Source organism: Vigna radiata, chromosome 8, assembly GCF_000741045.1.
Source record: "Vigna radiata var. radiata cultivar VC1973A chromosome 8, Vradiata_ver6, whole genome shotgun sequence".
In the NCBI taxonomy this organism is placed as follows: domain Eukaryota; kingdom Viridiplantae; phylum Streptophyta; class Magnoliopsida; order Fabales; family Fabaceae; genus Vigna; species Vigna radiata.
Window position 1 is genome coordinate 34,713,166 of NC_028358.1, and position 18,460 is coordinate 34,731,625.

The following is an 18,460-nucleotide window of genomic DNA, read 5'->3' on the forward strand; positions in this document are numbered from 1 at the left end:
ACGTTCGGATTTCCTTTAATACGTTTGGATTTCCTTTAGTACGTTTGATATTCTATTGATTAATGTTGAGTGTTTGGTCTGTGCTAACGCTCGGACTTTTGAAGAGAACTCCATCCTATATAAAGTGTCCAGCCTAAGCTCTAATTGCTCGGCCAAACTTGAAAGTGTTCGGCCTAAGCTAAAGATGCTCGGCCTAAGGTATAGTATTATGTTTTAGTCTTTAGTAATTAGATAAATCTCCTTTGCGTTCGGTTATAATTCTAATTCACAGTATTAGTTCTTTAAATTTTTGTTTGAGTGAATATTATTAATATATATATACTTCAGATGAGTGTTTGAATATATAAGTGTGAGGAACTAATATGGAATGAATATATACTTGTGAAAGAGAATTCCAAGGAGGAATGTCTCATGAATTGTGGTGGTTGGTAAAGTATGACCGTGGTGAGACTCAAGCTTCGTTTTTTATCCTGATATTCCGTGATTACTCCTCATCATATAGAAAAAGGTAATTCATGCATGAGAATGAGAGGAGGTCTGCAACCATAAGGACTAACCTCAGGTGGTAGCTGTTGAGTGTATCCCAATTACTACACCACGCCATGTGCTAGAAATGACGAGCTACATGGTTCATACAATATATATGATTGATGTTGATTGGTAAAGTATGAATATGGTCAGCTTTGTATTGGTGTTTATCCTGATATTCTAATGCTCACTAGAGAGGGTGATGCATGTGGTGAGAATGATAGGAGGCTCTAGCCTAGGCGGTGTGTACAACCTTGACCTAAGGTGTTTTAACGAGCTAATCTCGTGTGGCAAGCTCAAGGGTTATCCATGTTGCAATAATACTGATGCTTTATTACAGGTTACCACCCACGAGTGTAAGAACGACCATAGTTGCATATTCATACAGTCCAAACAGTGTCAAAGTGGTCGATTATTACAATTTATACATTCGGTCTTTGATTGTGACATTGGTTTGATGGTTGCACGACTGGATATGATGCTTTTGCTCATTTAATGTTTTGTTTAAATGATATGTTTGATTTGATTAATTAAATTACATAAGCTTACCCTTATTTTCTGTCTTGTCTTTCACCTTCCGTCCGGTTCTCTTCACTGCAATGATCATTCTATGAATGCGAGCAGAAGGGGTTGAAGATTCATGGGAGGAAGCCTTGCAGATGAGCAACCTGAAGATAGTGTAGGACCGTCCGGTCCATAGGCTAGGTTTTCATTTTCTATTTAGTAGATCGATCGGCAATTATCCCTCATTGTAAAACCGTCCGATCTACGTTAATACATAGAACCGTTCGGCTTGAATTGTAAAATTGTAGCAAACATTCCTTTCTCGTACAATTTAAATTTTTGGAATATTTTATATATATTCCTATTCTGTGTTTATGACTCATCTCACTGTTCTATCATATTATTATTGCTAATTCTTGATCATATATAATTATAAATCTATATTTATTGGAATGTTTGACCACAATAATATATATATATATATATATATATATATATATATATATATATATATATTATATGAATAAAAGATTTAACTATTTTACACTAAATTTTTGCTTTAAACAATATTTTTATAATTTATTTTACTTATTTATTATTTCTTTAAAAATTAATTATGTAAAATTAAATTGTACAGGTTGATCAAAACAGCAGAAAATCCAAACATAATATACAGAGTTGCAAACTATAATTAGAAATCCATGGTATACAATCAATGTAACTAGGTTGACTACGTGAAAGTTTGAGCCCAGTATCCAATAGATAGAAAAGTAAGAGTGTGAAAGAAAATTAGAAAATATCTGTCTGAAGTCCAAATAAATTACTAAAAGAGAGAGAAAAGAAGTGAGGAAGTGCTATTGTATGAAAAAAATCAAATGCATTACAAACATTTGCATGCTTTTGTCATCCCAATTCTCATGAGACCATTATATTGTTTATTTTAAGTTTAAATTGATAAAATAGTATAAAAGTCATAGTTAAAAGCTTATTTACTTTTTTATGTGAAGTGTGTTGCGAATAAAGTAAATATAATAATAAATATATTAAAATATATTTTAATTTATTAAACTAATAACATCATTCATAATTTTCTTTTTTCACTTTCTTTTAATTCAAACAATCTCACTTTTATTTCATTTTTTTTCTTAGATTTACCTTTCTCAAAACACAAAATAATGTGAATAAAAATAACTTTATCTCACTTTATTGACGAGTTTTAAGAATCAAAATCAAATTTTAAAATCTTGATATTATTATCATATTAAACATATCACACTATTAACCTATTATAATCTTATCGTAAGTTTGTTTTTATCTTTTAACCTTTTGTTAATTCATTATTTAACTTTAAGGTTTACAAAATATTAAAAGTTTTCACTGTCATTTTATCCTCATTGAAATATAGACAAACATAAAAGATAAGTTATAAAATGTCAATTAAAGAAGGACAAAAGAAGTAGCATTTTTATAAGATAATTATAATGTAGTAAGAAACAAGACTTAAAAGTAGAACTTTTTAAACATTTTTAATTCTTTAACTAAAATGAAAGTTTTTCATTGATAATAAATGTGAACTTTAATTAAAGTCAAACACTGAAAATATTTAAATATTGTCAATAAAGAACCCTAATTTCATTACTTATAATTAGATCATTATATTAAAATTTTATTTTTAAATATATAATGCTATTTTTTTTTTTCATATTATTGGCAAATTATCTTAATTTTTTACATTTTCATCTCAAAACCCCGTTGAAACTAAACCTGTAAAATAAAATAGTTTTCTCTATTTTCCCACCCGAAAAAAATTCAAAATTATTCTGGCAGGTAAAAGAAAGGTTTGGTAATCAGCAATCACTCACTCACTCGCTCTCTCGACAGTTTCAGTTGGTACAGTGCGTGCACAGAACACGGACACAACAGATAAATACAACTATACTGTTTTATTTTACCTCTTTTCATTTGTGTTTTCTTTTGTTTTCTCATTCATCTCTACCGTTTCGTTTTGTTTTCTTTGCCTCGCCCTCATTCCTTTTTCAAACCTCGAAACCAAACAAGGGTTTTCTTTTCTTTCTTTTTCTTTTTTTTTTTTTTAATTTCTCATTTCCCCCCTTCACTTCAGACTCCAATTTTCTCCTCTCCCAGATTGTTTCCTTCCTTGATTCTCACCAAAACCGTTTTTCCCTCTCATCTATTCAAATTTCCTGGAATTTGTAATTATGGGGCGTGTTTCAGAGAAGCCAAGCTGCAGGACCCTCTGTGCTCATCTTCTCCGGTACCCACGATTACTTTTGGCTGAAAGTTGTTAACTTGGTTGCTGGGTTTTGGTAACCCAAGTGGTTGAAGAAGGGTGGGAGAAGGAATCGGAGTAATTGTTGAAAAAGTGGGGTTTAGGGTTTTTGGCGGGCTGCGGAATTTGTGATTGAATTAGGGTTGTTGAGTGCATGAGAGGTAGAATTGTGCTGTAATGGATGTGGAGGAAACTGAGGAGTTTGTGTCTTTGGACACAGATTTGTTGCAGCTTCAGGAGGTGTCTCCTTTTGCACTGAAATCGAGTCATTGTGTTGTTGAGGAGCTATTCACGCAGTGGCTTTCGCTTCCGGATACTTGTCGCCTGGTACATATATACATACGTAGTTCATATGAACTGAACCACTTATGCTTTTCTATGAATCAACGAATGATTTTGGCTATTCACTTGACTAGTGGACATGGTGCAGAGATAGAGTTGTGTAGGGTTTTTTTTACCAGCAAATTGAGTGTTTTTCTTTTGTTGCATGGGGGTTTTAGTTAGCCAAATTGAATTAAAATGTGACCGAAGATGTTAAAAATCCAAAACAACTGTGAAGATGGAAAACTTTTGTAATGGTAAAATACTAATCCTGATAATTAAGTCAGTTAATTCCTAATGGCCTATCATTCCAATCGTGCTGGAGATTGTGAATCCCTTGAGTCACGTGGTTTTAATTTAACCGTTTACATTCATTTACACTTCTCTACATGCTCTTTAGTGAATAACTTGTTTGAGCATTCCTTTTCCTCCTTTTAAAGTAGTTTTTTAGTGTACAATACTAACCTAGAGTTCATTGCCACTTGGAAGAGATTTCTGATTCTCTGATCTTGAAACGTTACTATCCAGTTTGGCTTTTATAATTTAGACACAATAAATGACCCTTTACATCTCCTGCCAAGTGCCTTGATGGAACTTTTAGAGTCCAATGACCTAACCATAGGAGAGGTGACCTCCATTCCAATGTCTTGAATTACAGTTCTTACAATCGACAGATATTTGTTATTTTGTGTTCCATTTGATCGCAATCTAAAAGAGGGTTCTAGTATAGGAATTATACAGCTCTCATGCTCATTGTCATCAAATTTGCATGCTGAGTCATCGAAATGTATGCTTTTATGCTTCAGTGGTGCCTGGATGCGTTTGCTGTGACATAAAATTCAGAAATGGGTAGAATTGCAGCACAGAATTGTAAACTTAGAAGAATTGTAGAGTTTCTTGATGTGCTTACTGTCAGGTTCAAAAGTGTTTTGCCTAATTTGGGTTTACACAAACCTAGGTCCAAAAACGAGGTGCTCACTAACCCTAACAAGAAACCAATAAAAACCATTGCTTGTCTTCATCTTCGACCTTGTCTCCCAAAACATGACTCTGCTGCTTCTACCATTCTTCACTGTTTCATCTGATTCTGTTATGTCAGACCGTAGTTCTTCCCCTGGTTTGTCTGATTCGCTTTTTGTGGTTTGTTTCTCTTTCTGTTTGCTGTTTGTGACTAAGAAGTTGGACAATGTCGATCTCTGGAATGATTATGATTTTAATTTGAATGATCTATATTTGAGGTCTAGGTGTTTCGTACTAGGAGTAGGCACTGCAGTACTGTAGTACGCACTGCTTAAGTTGTTTTGTTCCGAGGTATGAGTTCCATATGAATTTATCTGTTGACTTTCTTATGCTTGTGATTGTGAATTTAAGCTTAATTGAAAGAATGTGTGTTTTAAAGGTAATTTTCTTAGTTATGTAAGTTATGTGAATATGTATGGGTTTTATGAATCTTGAGAAATGTTATGCACGGTGATACGTTCCACCATTTTTATTCTGTTTCCCTTTTGTTTGAGCAGACTCTTGAGTTTGTCTACCTTGCTTATGGTGATGTGCTTTCATTTCTAGATCATACAATGAAGATTTGTAATGTTGAGGTTCTATTGATGCTTTGTAGCTTGGCAGTCGTAGTTTATCATTTATGAGTCATCTTAAGCACTAGCTTTTATTCAATCTCTCTTTTATTTTAACAAATGTGAACAGATAATGTTATTATGAGATTTTTGAAGTGATGTTGATGTCTTGGTTTTATGCCAGTTGTGTCCAATCGGGTGCATTTACAGCCATAATTTGATAATAAAATTAATTTAAGTTGAATTATTCAAACGTTGCTAAAATATTAAGTTTTGATTGGGAGTTCATCTGGACATTCGAGGAGGGTGCTATTCATACTTTCAGTTAAATTTAGATTTTTTAGGGACAAGACACATTAAAAGGAAGTTTGTTTCTTACCCTGTAGAAACATCACAAAATAATATTTGAGCAATAACTAGAGTTGCTAAAGGAGGACGACCTGTGTCAATAACAATATGTTGAAAAATAAGGGTGTGTTTAGTTGTACCTTTGATTGTAAAAACTATTTTATAAAACAGCTTTCATAGAGTAGAAGTAGGGACAATGTAGAAGTACACGAAAGAACATGAGAATAGAAAAGTAAATCAACTTAGAGATGCTGTTATAAAAACTTACAAAGATATTATTTTAGAAGATGGTTTTCGAAAACTACTCTTACCAAACATGCTCTTTTCTATATTTTGTTGTTTTTTAAAAGGAAACAAACAGGCTCAACCACTATAATGTTTGACCCCGTAACAATGTTGGATGTAAAGATTACTGAAATATGACATATTTTGCATTGTATTGACAAAGGAAATCTGAGAATTTGTTTTTTCCTTTCTTGCTCAATAGTAGGTTTAGGGGAAACATATCTCTTCGTAATTTATTTTTTCATGTCATAAATCTATTGAGGAAAGTAAACCGTGAGTCTACTGTGCAACCTGAAAATCAATGATTAGCCTGGCTTGGCCTGGATTAATTAGTGAGGGAAATTTTGTCCTTTATGCTTATTTAATAAAATAAATAATTCTTTTACTATGTTTGATGACCGAGACAAGTATTCTTATTTTCTCTTTTTTCCTCCTTGCTCCCTGCTTCTTTTGTTAAATCTTCTTATGTATTGTGATGGAAATGGTTAAACACTCACATGATTCACACAAGGCTAAATCTTAAGCTGTGTGATTTTATAGAGTAAATTGAGAATCACCTAAAAGCAGGAAAGGGCATTTTATTCTAGAGGAATTAAATGATTTTCATATAACTTTAAATAATCATATAAACGGAAGAAACATCTCATTAATAATTTAAGTTTAATAGCAAGGCTATAGATTAGAGTAACTAAGATATGCAGTCAGAGTATAGATGTTTTATTCTACTTTTTAATTACCATCTCCAAAACACCACCTTTATTGTTCTTTTCTAGCTATATTTTTATGTTACTTTCACTCATCTGTTTAATTTTTTTCATTGGTGCACTATGGAAACAGGTTAAGTCATTGCTTGCTGATGCAAAGGCAGGAGCTGCTTTGAGTGCACTGGAGAACTCAACGAGCTCAAATTCTCTGTCAAGCAACTCTCTACCTTCCTTGTTTCCTGCCGGGAGCACACCACCGCTTTCTCCACGTAGTTCATCTGGTTCCCCACGCACCACAAAACAGAGGAACAGTCCTTCATTAGGATCTCCACTAAAACTAGTCAGTGAACCTGTAAGGGAGGTCATTCCGCAGGTATTTGTTAGTATTGACCGATTCTTTATTTTTCCTCTATACTTCTGTTTTGGTTATACTAGAATAGAAAGAATCAATTAATTCCTTGTTTTATATTATGCTTTCAGTTCTACTTCAAAAATGGTCGTCCACCACCAAATGAGATGAAAGAGCATTTCCTGTATCAAATTGAAAGTCGGTTTTATGGCCATGTGAATGGTCTGCAATTACATGGTGAGAAGTCCTTACTGAGAACATCGTATTTGTGAGTTAATTAGTTCTAAATTGTCAATTATGATAGTTATTCTGCAGAATTTTTTCAACTTTTGTTGTTAATTTGCAGAATTTAAGTCTGTTGCAAAAGAGCTCTGCAAACTTCCCTCATTTTTCTCCACTGCTCTTTTCAGAAAGATTGATGTCAATTTTACTGGAACCATAACAAGGTACCAACTCTCTTATTGTATCATTTCATTTGAATATTTTATTGCATCAGATGAAATACTAAAGTTGTTGAATGTCTGAACTCTAAATCTTTCACAATGTCTGTGGGTTGTTTCATATATGCTAAGAAAAATTGGGCTGCCAGAGTTTTGCTGATAGAATGACCTAATGAAAGTGGTTTACTTGCTGGATGTGGTTATGCTTTTTGGGGTTGTGCTTAAGATAGGGATTGAGTATTATGAAGTGTCGAAGTCCCTCGAGGGAGGTGTTTGTTTAAGTGTTTAGTTCTCCTCCCTTAACAACTAGCTTGTAAGGTAGAGCTTTTCAAGTGCTTGAGTGCATGGCATAACTGGTTGCCATTCTCAGAATAAGCTACTTTTGGAGGTGTCTGGTCTCAAGGGCCGTGCTATGATAGGAACTTGGGTATTCGGAAGGTGCCTAAATCTCACACGGTTAATTTGAAATGCCTAATAGCATATTCAAGTGTTGGGTTCTTTCTTAGCAACTAGTTTTAAAGGGAGCTTGCCCCAAATGGTTTAATCAATCTGTTCAGTGAAACTTCCATTTTTTCTCTCAAATGAAGGAAAAATACAGTAACCTTAGATAAAACCACTTATATTCTAAACCATTTTATTTATACTGGATGGCAATTATGTGTGCTTCGATGACCCTGATAAAGAAGTACCTTGGTTGGTAATTTGACTATTTTTCTGGTTTATGATTTTAGAATTCGTTTTTGGAGGACTCACTTAACTAGATTCACATTATGCTGTTTGAATTCAATTTAGAAGGGCCCTTTTATTTTGAAGTTGACTAGAATTGATTTTGATAGAATTAGTTTTAAACTGCCGACATAATTAGGATGTATGTTCAAATCGTTCTCAGCTGTAAATATATATTGGAACGTATATTTTTCTGGTCTGTTTCTGTATTTGTGTTCACTGTTACTTTTTCTGTGGCGAAGATGGAAGAAACTTTGTAACTTATGAGTTATTTATGAGTTTGACGATTTTATTTATTGGCTTTCTTTACATATAATTATGAATTCAAGCTTGATTAAGTATTTGATGTCTATTATAAAAGGATTTTTCTCTTATTTTTGCTATGATCGGATACAATACCAGTAGTGGATATGACACCGGGATTTATCTCATGTAAAATATAGCATACAATACATTTGGAATGTGTATGTAAGGTTATATATAATTTAAAAAATGAAATAAATGCTTTTGTAATCTTTTTAAAAACCATTCTAAAATTGCAATACTATTATCCAAATTGAACATACTAAATATCCGAAACTAAATTGTATATATGAACTAACAATGGCACCTATAGTCTTTAGCATTGCTAAATATAAAATAAAAATTGTAAATCACTACTTATTGCCTGTCGCCTAAAAATAGGAATAGTATCAATTTCATGCCCTCCTTGAGCATCATATGTAAATAAGACAATTTCCATATATATGGTTCATCAGGAGATAATCCTGCCATTGTAAGGTTTCCAACATTATCAAAATATTGCCTCTATTTAAAAATAAATAATAAAAAAGAATGTGTTGAAGTTGCCACATTGACTAGAGATTTGACTAAATTATACCTGGTAAGTGGGACAAACCTCATCTTAGACTTCATTTTCTAAAATGATATCAAAGCCTATCCTAGTAAGATTTATTGGATCTATCTCGATCTATCTCATACTAGTTATCAGACTACCCAATATCCAATCCCAAGTAGGATATGTTTAGTCCTAAGTTTGAGAGAGGGTGTGTTGAAGATCATATTGACTAGATATATGACTAAATTATAGTATATAAGTTAGTGCAAACTGTTTTAAAAGTCAGTTTTATGAGATTGAGTTAGATTTCAAATCTATTTTTTAAGAGAGGGAATAAAAAATAATATCCTATATTTAAAGGAAAGAAAAATATCAGAGGAAGAAGACAAAAGAAGTGACAGAATGCAACCCCCATAAAATCTGACAAAAAAAAATGAATACAAGCACCACATTAAATAGTTTTCAGAAGAATAAGAAATTGAGCACAGGCACCCCTTCATCTAGTTTTCATGACTGCACCACTTTAAATAATTTTCATTTGCTGCACCGTGTAACAGAAAATTGAAAGTGACATTTTAAAACATTTTTGAGATATGGGAAAGATATTTGAAATTCTCTATTGAGAGTGAAAATATATCAGAATTGAAATCGAAAATTGAAAAATGCATATGAAACACTTGATGATATATTCTCTAGACACCCTCAATCCCAAAGAAATTGGAAAACGTATCCTTCAAGGCCCTGACATGTATCAAGGCCCTGACATGTATCCTTTTCTGATATTCATGCATCTGTTTTGTTTTAATTTTAATTATTGATACCGTGTGGATTTGTATTTTAAGTGTATCCAATGTGTTAGATACATCCTCAACATGGATACTTTGGTTTCAAGAACGTGTATATATATATGTATGTGTATGTGTGTGTATATATGTATATATGCGAATGTATGTATATATATATACATGCACGCATACACATATTGGAATCTTGTGCTGTGCTTGTATTCCATGATTTATGATTCTGTTTTCCCAGCCCAAAGTATCTTGAGTTTGACCATCTTGGCTGGAGGAGTGTAAAACACAGCTGTTCATTTGTTCAAGACTGATGTTTATTGTGCTTCTGCAAGACATTTGATAGTTGCTTAGTCAATGTTATTTATTTCATAGCGCTAACTAGTTATTAAGGACCAAATGCCTTCCCTATTAGATATCAATTGGGCATAAAGTTGAATGTGCTTATAAGATATGTTTGATTGTTGTCCAGTGTTTTACATTTTTATTTATTCTTTTGAGATGAATCACATAATTATTTTTAAAATGTAGCTGGGATTGATATCGCCCTCCCTTTTTCACTATGATTCTTGCTTTTCTGTAAAATGTCTATTATCTTAATGGATCATGACTGACTTTCCTAGAGAAATTGAATGTCCACCGATTAAATATCATAATTTATTATGTTGCTGTTTGGGACATTTTGTATTGGTGTTACTGCCTGTTGAACTAATTTCTCAATTTCATGACATATATTTGTAGGGATCAATTTATAGACTATTGGATTCGGGGCAATATGTTAGCTATGGATTTAACCACACAAATATATACCATACTGAAGCAACCATATCGAACATACCTTGCACAGGTTTGCTTTCTTTTGTAAGCTGTCATTTGTGTAGTCCAATGTATTATTGCTATTTTCTGTCTCTCATCATGAACTATAAGGGGCTCTAAAATAAATATTAAAATTGCATTTGGATTTTCTATTTTGATTGTAGGATGATTTCAAACCTGTCCTGAGGGAACTATTGTCCACTCATCCTGGATTGGAGTTTTTGCAAAGCACGCCTGAATTTCAGGAAAGATATGGTACGGTCATATGAATTAGATAGTATCTTTATTTCATAAAATTTTAGTTAAATCATTTGATATCATAGTCACTAGTCTCACCTAAATTTTATGAAGGGCATTTAATTCTGATGGCAAGGTTGGATTGTCTGTTTTTAGTTTGTTGTTTTGGGGTTAATTTCTTAGTGAAAGTCTGGGAATAGTAAAAATCTCCATTTAAGATATGATTTCCTTTAATTTCCCCCCACTTTTTTCTTTTAGAGTGGGCATGCTAGAATGCAGGCTTTCTGACATTCTACTTGTAAAAGAGTCATGATGGAGGGCATTCTTTATCCTCCTTTGAAATTGGAAATCTGAGTAAAAATACCATTACATCATACTAGAGCACAACAATCCACATAAAATAACAACTCACTAGCCACCAATCTGAAATTTGTCCAACATGTTCAAAAACTGCAGAGAGAAACTAAACAAATCCTGGATTCAACCTAGTTAAAATAAAAGAGAGAGGCATAGGTTGAATACTTAATGTGTATAGAGCACTTAGGGTTATGCATTTATAAATAAGAAAATACAAAGAGATGGGCCTAAGCCCATTACATCTAACAAACCTAAAACACCATCGTGTCCAAAGGTGTTTGATATTTGTATTTTGTTTTGAATCAGGCAATTTTCCATCTTGTAGAGTCTAAGGAGAGGGTATTTGACATTTTTAAAGCGATTAATGAATTTTTTTTGTTATTTATTAGTTCATTTCACTGCAGCTGGTGGTGTCTAGGTTTCCTTTGAGAAACCAGATCCAGCCAGCATCTACAGAGTAAGAGCAAGAAAAAGATGGCTTTAAAATGTATATCACTGCCTAATTTAAAAGATTGGACTCTGTTTGTCTGTGTATATATTCAAATATAAACTCTGGTTGCAGGATCATATCAGCATAAGTCTGACCTGTGTGGTTCACTAATGACAAAAAACCATCTTATTCTGAACACATTGATAATGGGGTTAATTATACAGTATACATAAACAAAATATTATTTACCCATACATACATGATGTATCTTTAGGTCTGATTTTTTTTTCTAGTTTCTTTTTTGGTTACTGTATCAACTTCATGTGTAGTTTTTCTTAATTCATTATGAGGATATGATCTTGTGCTAATTATACGAAGTTATAATGTATGAACTTCGGTTGGTGTAAGTGGAAGGGGCTTGGATAGAGCCATCAAAAAGGTCCAAACTCATGGGTCAACCATGTCCAAGATGTGTTCCAGCTAGACCTGGAATGATATCTTATAACAATGGATCAAAAATATTGAACTCAACCCACCTAGGTTGAACATGTGGTATGGTCCGGATGACCCATTAACTCACCTAAAAAATTCACTAATTGCAAAGATAATGTTAAATTGAAATTTTAATTCTTCAATTTCTTTATTGCGAAATCTTAATCTTGTTTTGTTAAAGACATAAAAATTTAAATAATAGATTTTTTAATTTTTCATTTTGAAAGTGACTTTTTAAAATTTAGTTAGGTGGACCCACCTGAACTGGACTAATATTTTTCAGTTTACATTTTAAGTGAGCTAGGTTGGGCCAGCCACTTTGTAAAGTGGGCCAGGGTAAGCAGGCTAGCCTGGGTCGTCAGCTATCGGCTTGGTTCCCTTAAGCATGCGGTCTCAGTTCAATCCCAAAAAATATAACTTGGAAGGGTACACTTTAGAAAATAAATATCATTTAGTAACATAAATATAACTTGGGTTTTTACCTAGAGTGTATATTCTAGGTGGGTTGTTATCATAATATAATTAGTACAATCAACTTATCATATTAGATATATTACGTCTCAGGAATTTTTGTCTTACTGAGCTTCAACTAAAGAATTTCAATTCTTTTAACATATTCTTGTATTTAAGGTTCCTTTTCTACATTTGTTATCGAGAAGTTCTCAGGCTATTTCTCACTGCTGTGCTATGTGTTTTTTAAAACAGCTGAGACTGTCATACATAGAATATTTTACTACATGAATAGGTCAGGAAATGGCCGACTTACACTGAGAGAATTGAAACGTGGGAACCTAATTGATGCAATGCTTCATGTAGACGAGGAAGAGGACATTAACAAAGTGCTGAGGTAAAGGCTTTTTAGCTGAAAAATCTCTAGATGTTCTATTGGAGGCATACCCTTGTTCTAGAAATTTCCTTCTTTTGTTTATTGGCATGAACTCCTAAAGAATAGTGCTTTCACCCTGAGAAAGTAATCGTACTCCTTATAGTTATTGAATTCAATGGATTGTTTTATCCCTATTACTTGTTTTCTGAAGGGCTGGCTAAGGCACTGGAACAAGTAAAATTTAAGGGTCTGTTTACTTAAAAGAATGTTTTTCTGTTATCATTTCTTGCTTTAACTTTTAATTAGAAAAGGAAAGTTTAAAAGAGCTTGTGAGAGACAATATAGACATTTCAGGTTGAAGAACAACTGAACAAGCAATTGCCTCAAGCTTATGCCACAAATCTCAATTTATACTAACTAGTGGAAAAAGAACCCAGGAATATCTGATCATGCTTATGTAATCAATTTTGGTTTATGCTTCGATATAAATGAATTGCTGGAGGAATAATGCAGGAATGTTTAACCACCCAAATCCTAATTAGGAATCAATTCCCTCCCAAATCCATCACCCAAATTGTGGTCCTTAATTTTAGGGCTCAAGACTTTCTTAAAACCTCAAAAGCAAAACACCAGAGGTAAATCAAAGAACATAGCTTGAAAGAACTCAAGGTCAGAAGAGAAGGCTGGGAGCAAATGGAGATTCTCTGAATTCTGAATCTGATGAGTTGTTATTGCGTTTCTTGGTTAGCTAGATTTGAATATATTAATTGAATTGAACCATAGAACAGTAAACATCCTGACAGATCTATCCCATATCACTATTGGATGCAAAGAAGAAACCTTTAATATGTGGGCAACTTCCTTTATTATTACATGTGCTTGGTTGATGTTCAGTCTTGAGAAATTTCATCCCAAAGATATTGTAAATTCATAATTGGCTTTCATTTTCAATGTAGTTATCTCTGTAGAATTCAGTTTTGTTTTGTTCTGTTTTGTTTGTTTTTTTTTTGTCTTTTTTTTTGTATTTGCTTCATTAATTCCCTTATGGAATTTCAGGTACTTCTCATATGAGCACTTTTATGTCATTTACTGCAAGTTTTGGGAGCTCGACACAGATCATGACTTTTTCATTGATAGAGAAAATCTTATTAAATATGGGAACCATTCTCTTACCTATCGGATTGTTGATAGAATATTTTCCCAGGTCTGTATAAATTTTTCGCTTTTGCCAATGTGCCAACTTCAGCTCTGCTCTACTGTGTACAGATGTAGCAAGCCTCATTGAAAATTGATAGTGTGTTTGGAGCAAAAAGAAATATGAATTGATTTGATTTATAAATAAATTTTTCCCTTGTTCGGTGCTACCCACTGTGAATATTCTGGGGCAATAAAGTAAATTACTTAAATGAAATGAGTTCCATTCTATTTTCAGGTATCCTAAATGTGGAATTTGATTTGCAAATCATTTCAATTTTTTTTCCCTGATAATTACTTCAAAACAAGAGAACTGATTACTAATCTTTTGTTGTATTTTAACATATTTTAGGGTAATAAAGTAAATTACTTGAATGAAATGAGTTCCATTCATTTTTAAGGTATCCCAAATGTGGAATTTAATTTTTTAATTAATCATTTCAATTTTTACCTGATAGTGATTTCCAAACAAGAGAACTTATAACTTTAAATCGTTTTTGTATTTTAACACATATTTTGTCTCATATATGCTTTAAACTGTTCTAGGTTCCAAGGAAATTTACCAGTAAAGTTGAAGGGAAGATGAACTACGAAGATTTTGTTTATTTTATACTTGCGGAGGAAGATAAGTCATCCGAACCTAGTCTAGAATACTGGTATTCTTCTCACCCATCTTAAATACTGAAGATACTTTTAGCAACAATAGAAATTACGTCTTGACTAATATGACAGGTTGGATCATAAAATGAATGCAAGTTATTTTCTTAATTGTTTTACCTAATCTGAAATTTTCCTAATAATAATATGGATAAACCTTATATATATATTTTTTTTTTACCATTTACCAGTCTTGTGCCAAAACATTCTTTAATACAGACATCTTGAATAGGTATTTCATTAGTTGTCTTTACTGTTAGCCTTCATTTGCATCCCACGAAATTGGGAGTGCAAAGACAAGAGAAAAGTGAGGGGAGGTCACCGGTTTGCTTATGAAGAAGGGGGTGGAAAGTTGGAAATGTCAATCAAGAAATAATGTCTTCTTAAATATTTTGATATGATTTTCTAATAACAAGTTAGGCAATTCATAGATCGATTTGTGTCATTCAGGAATTAATTTATCTCTTTAAATATATTGATATGATTTCTTAAGAATAAGCTAGGCAATTCATAGATTGATTTGTTCTCCCTAATTTCAGAGTGTGTGAGAAACTTTATGCCCAAATGTGGCATGAAATAAGTGGAAAGTTGAAATAGCATCACGTAATTGAAATGTTGTGCTTTTCTACCACATTTCACGTTAAAAATCACCCTATAATTGATTGTGGACACCACATTATTGATTATGGAATGGCATATATGCAATCATTTTTTTTTCCCAAATTTTTAAACATAATAAATAAATTAATAATAGTTTGTAAATAAAAAAGATTATAATAAAAATACTTTTAATGTATTTTTTCTTCATTTATTTTAATCTAAACTGCTTTCATTTCCACTCATTTCTGACCTCTTTCTCTTCCTTTTTTCTCATTCCACTCCCTCACTTTTCTTCATACCATTCTCTTAAATTTAGGAAAAATTGTATGATTGCATTGTTGAGATGCATTAGATGAACATGCTTACTATTTTGGGGGAAATAAGGACAACTTACTTGGAGGACAAATCCATGTGATTATGGGATTGTTTCTAATTATACAAGTGCAGTATCCATAGAAAAATACAAGGCTGCTATAAAACTTCCTAAATTGCATAAGGAGCAACACATTTTAACACTCCCCCTTAAATTAGTGAATATATGTTCTGCATTCCCAACTTGAATTTAATTCATTTAAAGCTTTTGTCGTTCAGTCCCTTGATAACTATATTCGCAAGTTGGCTTTGAGTGGACACATGTGCAAATTAAGCCACTATCTAGCTTTTCTATGGTAAAGTGTCTTTCCACCTCGGTTTGTCTAGTTCTATTACCAGGTTGTGGGCTATATTCAATTCTTCCAATACGATGCACAACAATAAACGTTCATATTTTTTGGGACATTACCCGAAATCTTGCTTCAGCACTAGATTTGCCCATCATACTATTTGTTTCTCTTCCAAGTCACTGGATTCCCATCAAGGAGGGTGTAATATCCAGTGATTGATCTTCTATTCACGTTTGACCCCCCATAATCAACATTCATGTAGTCTCAAGATTTACACTATTATTTCATATGAACAAAATACCTCTTGGCATTTTTGTCGTTGTAAATACTGGACAATTCTAAAGACAGTTTGTAAATGTGTTTCCTTTGATTGATGCATAATTCGGTATGCTCACTATAAAGGCAATGTTTGGCCTAGTGTGGGATAAGTACTTGAATTTGTTCACAAGTCATTGATACTTTTCCTTGGTCTCAACAACATCCTGCTCCACACTTGCCAGCTTTCTATTTGTATCAATTGGTGTATTTGTTCTGCATGGTTTTTTACCTGTTTCTTTTAGCAAGTCAATAATTTGACTTTAGTATTCGTTTTAAGATTATTGGAACTTACTGCTTACTGAAGGTTTTTGAATGTTCAATATATTTCTACGTTGTAATTTCAGTATCTCAGTAACAATTTTACAAGTGAACTTGCTGCAACCTCAAATTTTTAAGTGAAACTTAAGATTTTTTTTTTCTTTTAAATTCTTGTAGGTTCAAATGCATTGATTTGGATGGAAATGGAGTGCTGACACCAAATGAAATGCAGTTCTTCTATGAGGAGCAGTTGCATCGGATGGAGTGCATGGCCCAAGAGCCCGTGCTTTTTGAAGATATATTGTGTCAGATTGTAGATATGATTGGACCAGAGGTTTCTCTTTGTTCTTATCCTTGCATCGTTGCTCTTTTTACTTGTTTTTTGTCTTATTCCTGTGCAGTATATATGCCAAGTGGTAACTGTCCTACATTTGCAGAATGAGGGATATATCACATTACGAGATGTTAAAGGAAGCAAACTTTCTGGAAATGTTTACAACATTCTTTTCAATCTCAACAAATTTATTGCTTTCGAGACTCGTGATCCGTTTCTCATACGGCAGGTAGCATTATGTTTGAGATCCTATATTGCTGACATGAAGGCTTTAGTATTTAGTAATGTTGGTTACATCTAATAACGAGTTTTGTTTAGGAACGTGAGGATCCAAATTTGACTGAATGGGATCGTTTTGCACATAGAGAGTATATTAGGCTTTCCATGGAAGAAGATGGCGAAGATATGTCAAATGCCAGTGGAGATGTCTGGGAAGAATCACTTGAAGCCCCTTTCTGAGGTTTAATTAGGTAGGTGGTTACAGCCCATATATTTATTTAATAAGTTGGTTTAGTTTGCACGAGGATGCAACTCATATTTTACCCATTATTACATAAACCTTGGTTAATAGTGAAAACTCAGTCTTATTATTATTATAAAAGTTTTCTTGTTAACATTTATGCTGTGAATGTCGTCAAATTCATGAATCTGTGACTAAGGTAATACCCCAACTTGCGAAGGTAAGGTTGTGTCAGTCTTCTACCCTGTCTATTATACCTTGAAAATTTAACAAAGTAGGCCTTTCAAATAATATTGGAAATATAAAAAAATTCTGGGACTACTTTGGATTGTATTCTAAATCTTAATAAACAAAACATAGAATATAATCATAACAGACATCATGATAAATGCAGGTGAATCGAAGGCGATGTATTCTGGCCCCTGAATATGACATGACGGTAAATGTCTACTAATAGTGTGCTGTGCTCTAGAAAGAACTTCCCCTGATATCTGTTTTAGTAAGAAACTAAGAATAGCAAGTGCCTTCAACAGGGTACGAGCACGTGCAGATTTGTTGTTCTTGTTTATATACACATTTCTTAGAATTATCTTATCAAATTAAATTTCTGTAAAAAAATCATGGAGAGATTTTTTTCTTCAGTTTTTTGTTTCCTTTTTTTGTTTTTTTACAAATTTTATCACCGTTCAATTGTATTAAACTTTCAAGGTTTTTCTTGTTATACAGTGAAGAGAAAGTGTCATATCCTTTAACTAAGGATCTGCAGTGCTGTTTTTATTTTTTTCTTTTAAAGAAATCTATTGTTTTAGTTGAGAAAGATTTATTAACTCAGTTTGATTCTTTATTAAAACAGATTTTGGCATTTATTGGATAAACTAGAGTACGTATTTTGGATTGGATTTAGTTTATAAGAGACCTTAAGTGACAACCAAGAGTTTGAACGAAACGTTTATATGGAAAACTCAAAGTAGTTGGACCTAATCGTCTTTAAGGTTAAAAATGTTTGTATGAATTATTACATGTTCTGATCATTCCTATCAAATCACTCTGATAGTGAATTCTAACGTGTAAACAGTTTATAAAATAGCATCAGGGGGGGAATTTTCAGAAGTAAATAGTAT

The 18,460-nt window shown here is 32.8% G+C and overlaps 1 protein-coding gene across 1 annotated transcript; it reads left to right on the top strand.

The window, feature by feature from the left end:
• Positions 1-2,934: 2,934 nt before the first annotated feature.
• LOC106772286 (serine/threonine protein phosphatase 2A regulatory subunit B''beta) lies at positions 2,935-18,095 on the top strand. The gene is made up of 13 exons (XM_014658586.2): positions 2,935-3,649; positions 6,685-6,924; positions 7,032-7,137; positions 7,247-7,346; positions 10,440-10,545; positions 10,679-10,769; positions 12,736-12,877; positions 13,913-14,060; positions 14,597-14,706; positions 16,723-16,879; positions 16,983-17,108; positions 17,198-17,349; positions 17,734-18,095. Exons 1-12 carry the CDS (start codon positions 3,500-3,502, stop codon positions 17,336-17,338), a joined length of 1,617 nt encoding a protein of 538 aa, XP_014514072.1. The 5' UTR covers positions 2,935-3,499; the 3' UTR covers positions 17,339-17,349; positions 17,734-18,095.
• Positions 18,096-18,460: the final 365 nt, after the last annotated feature.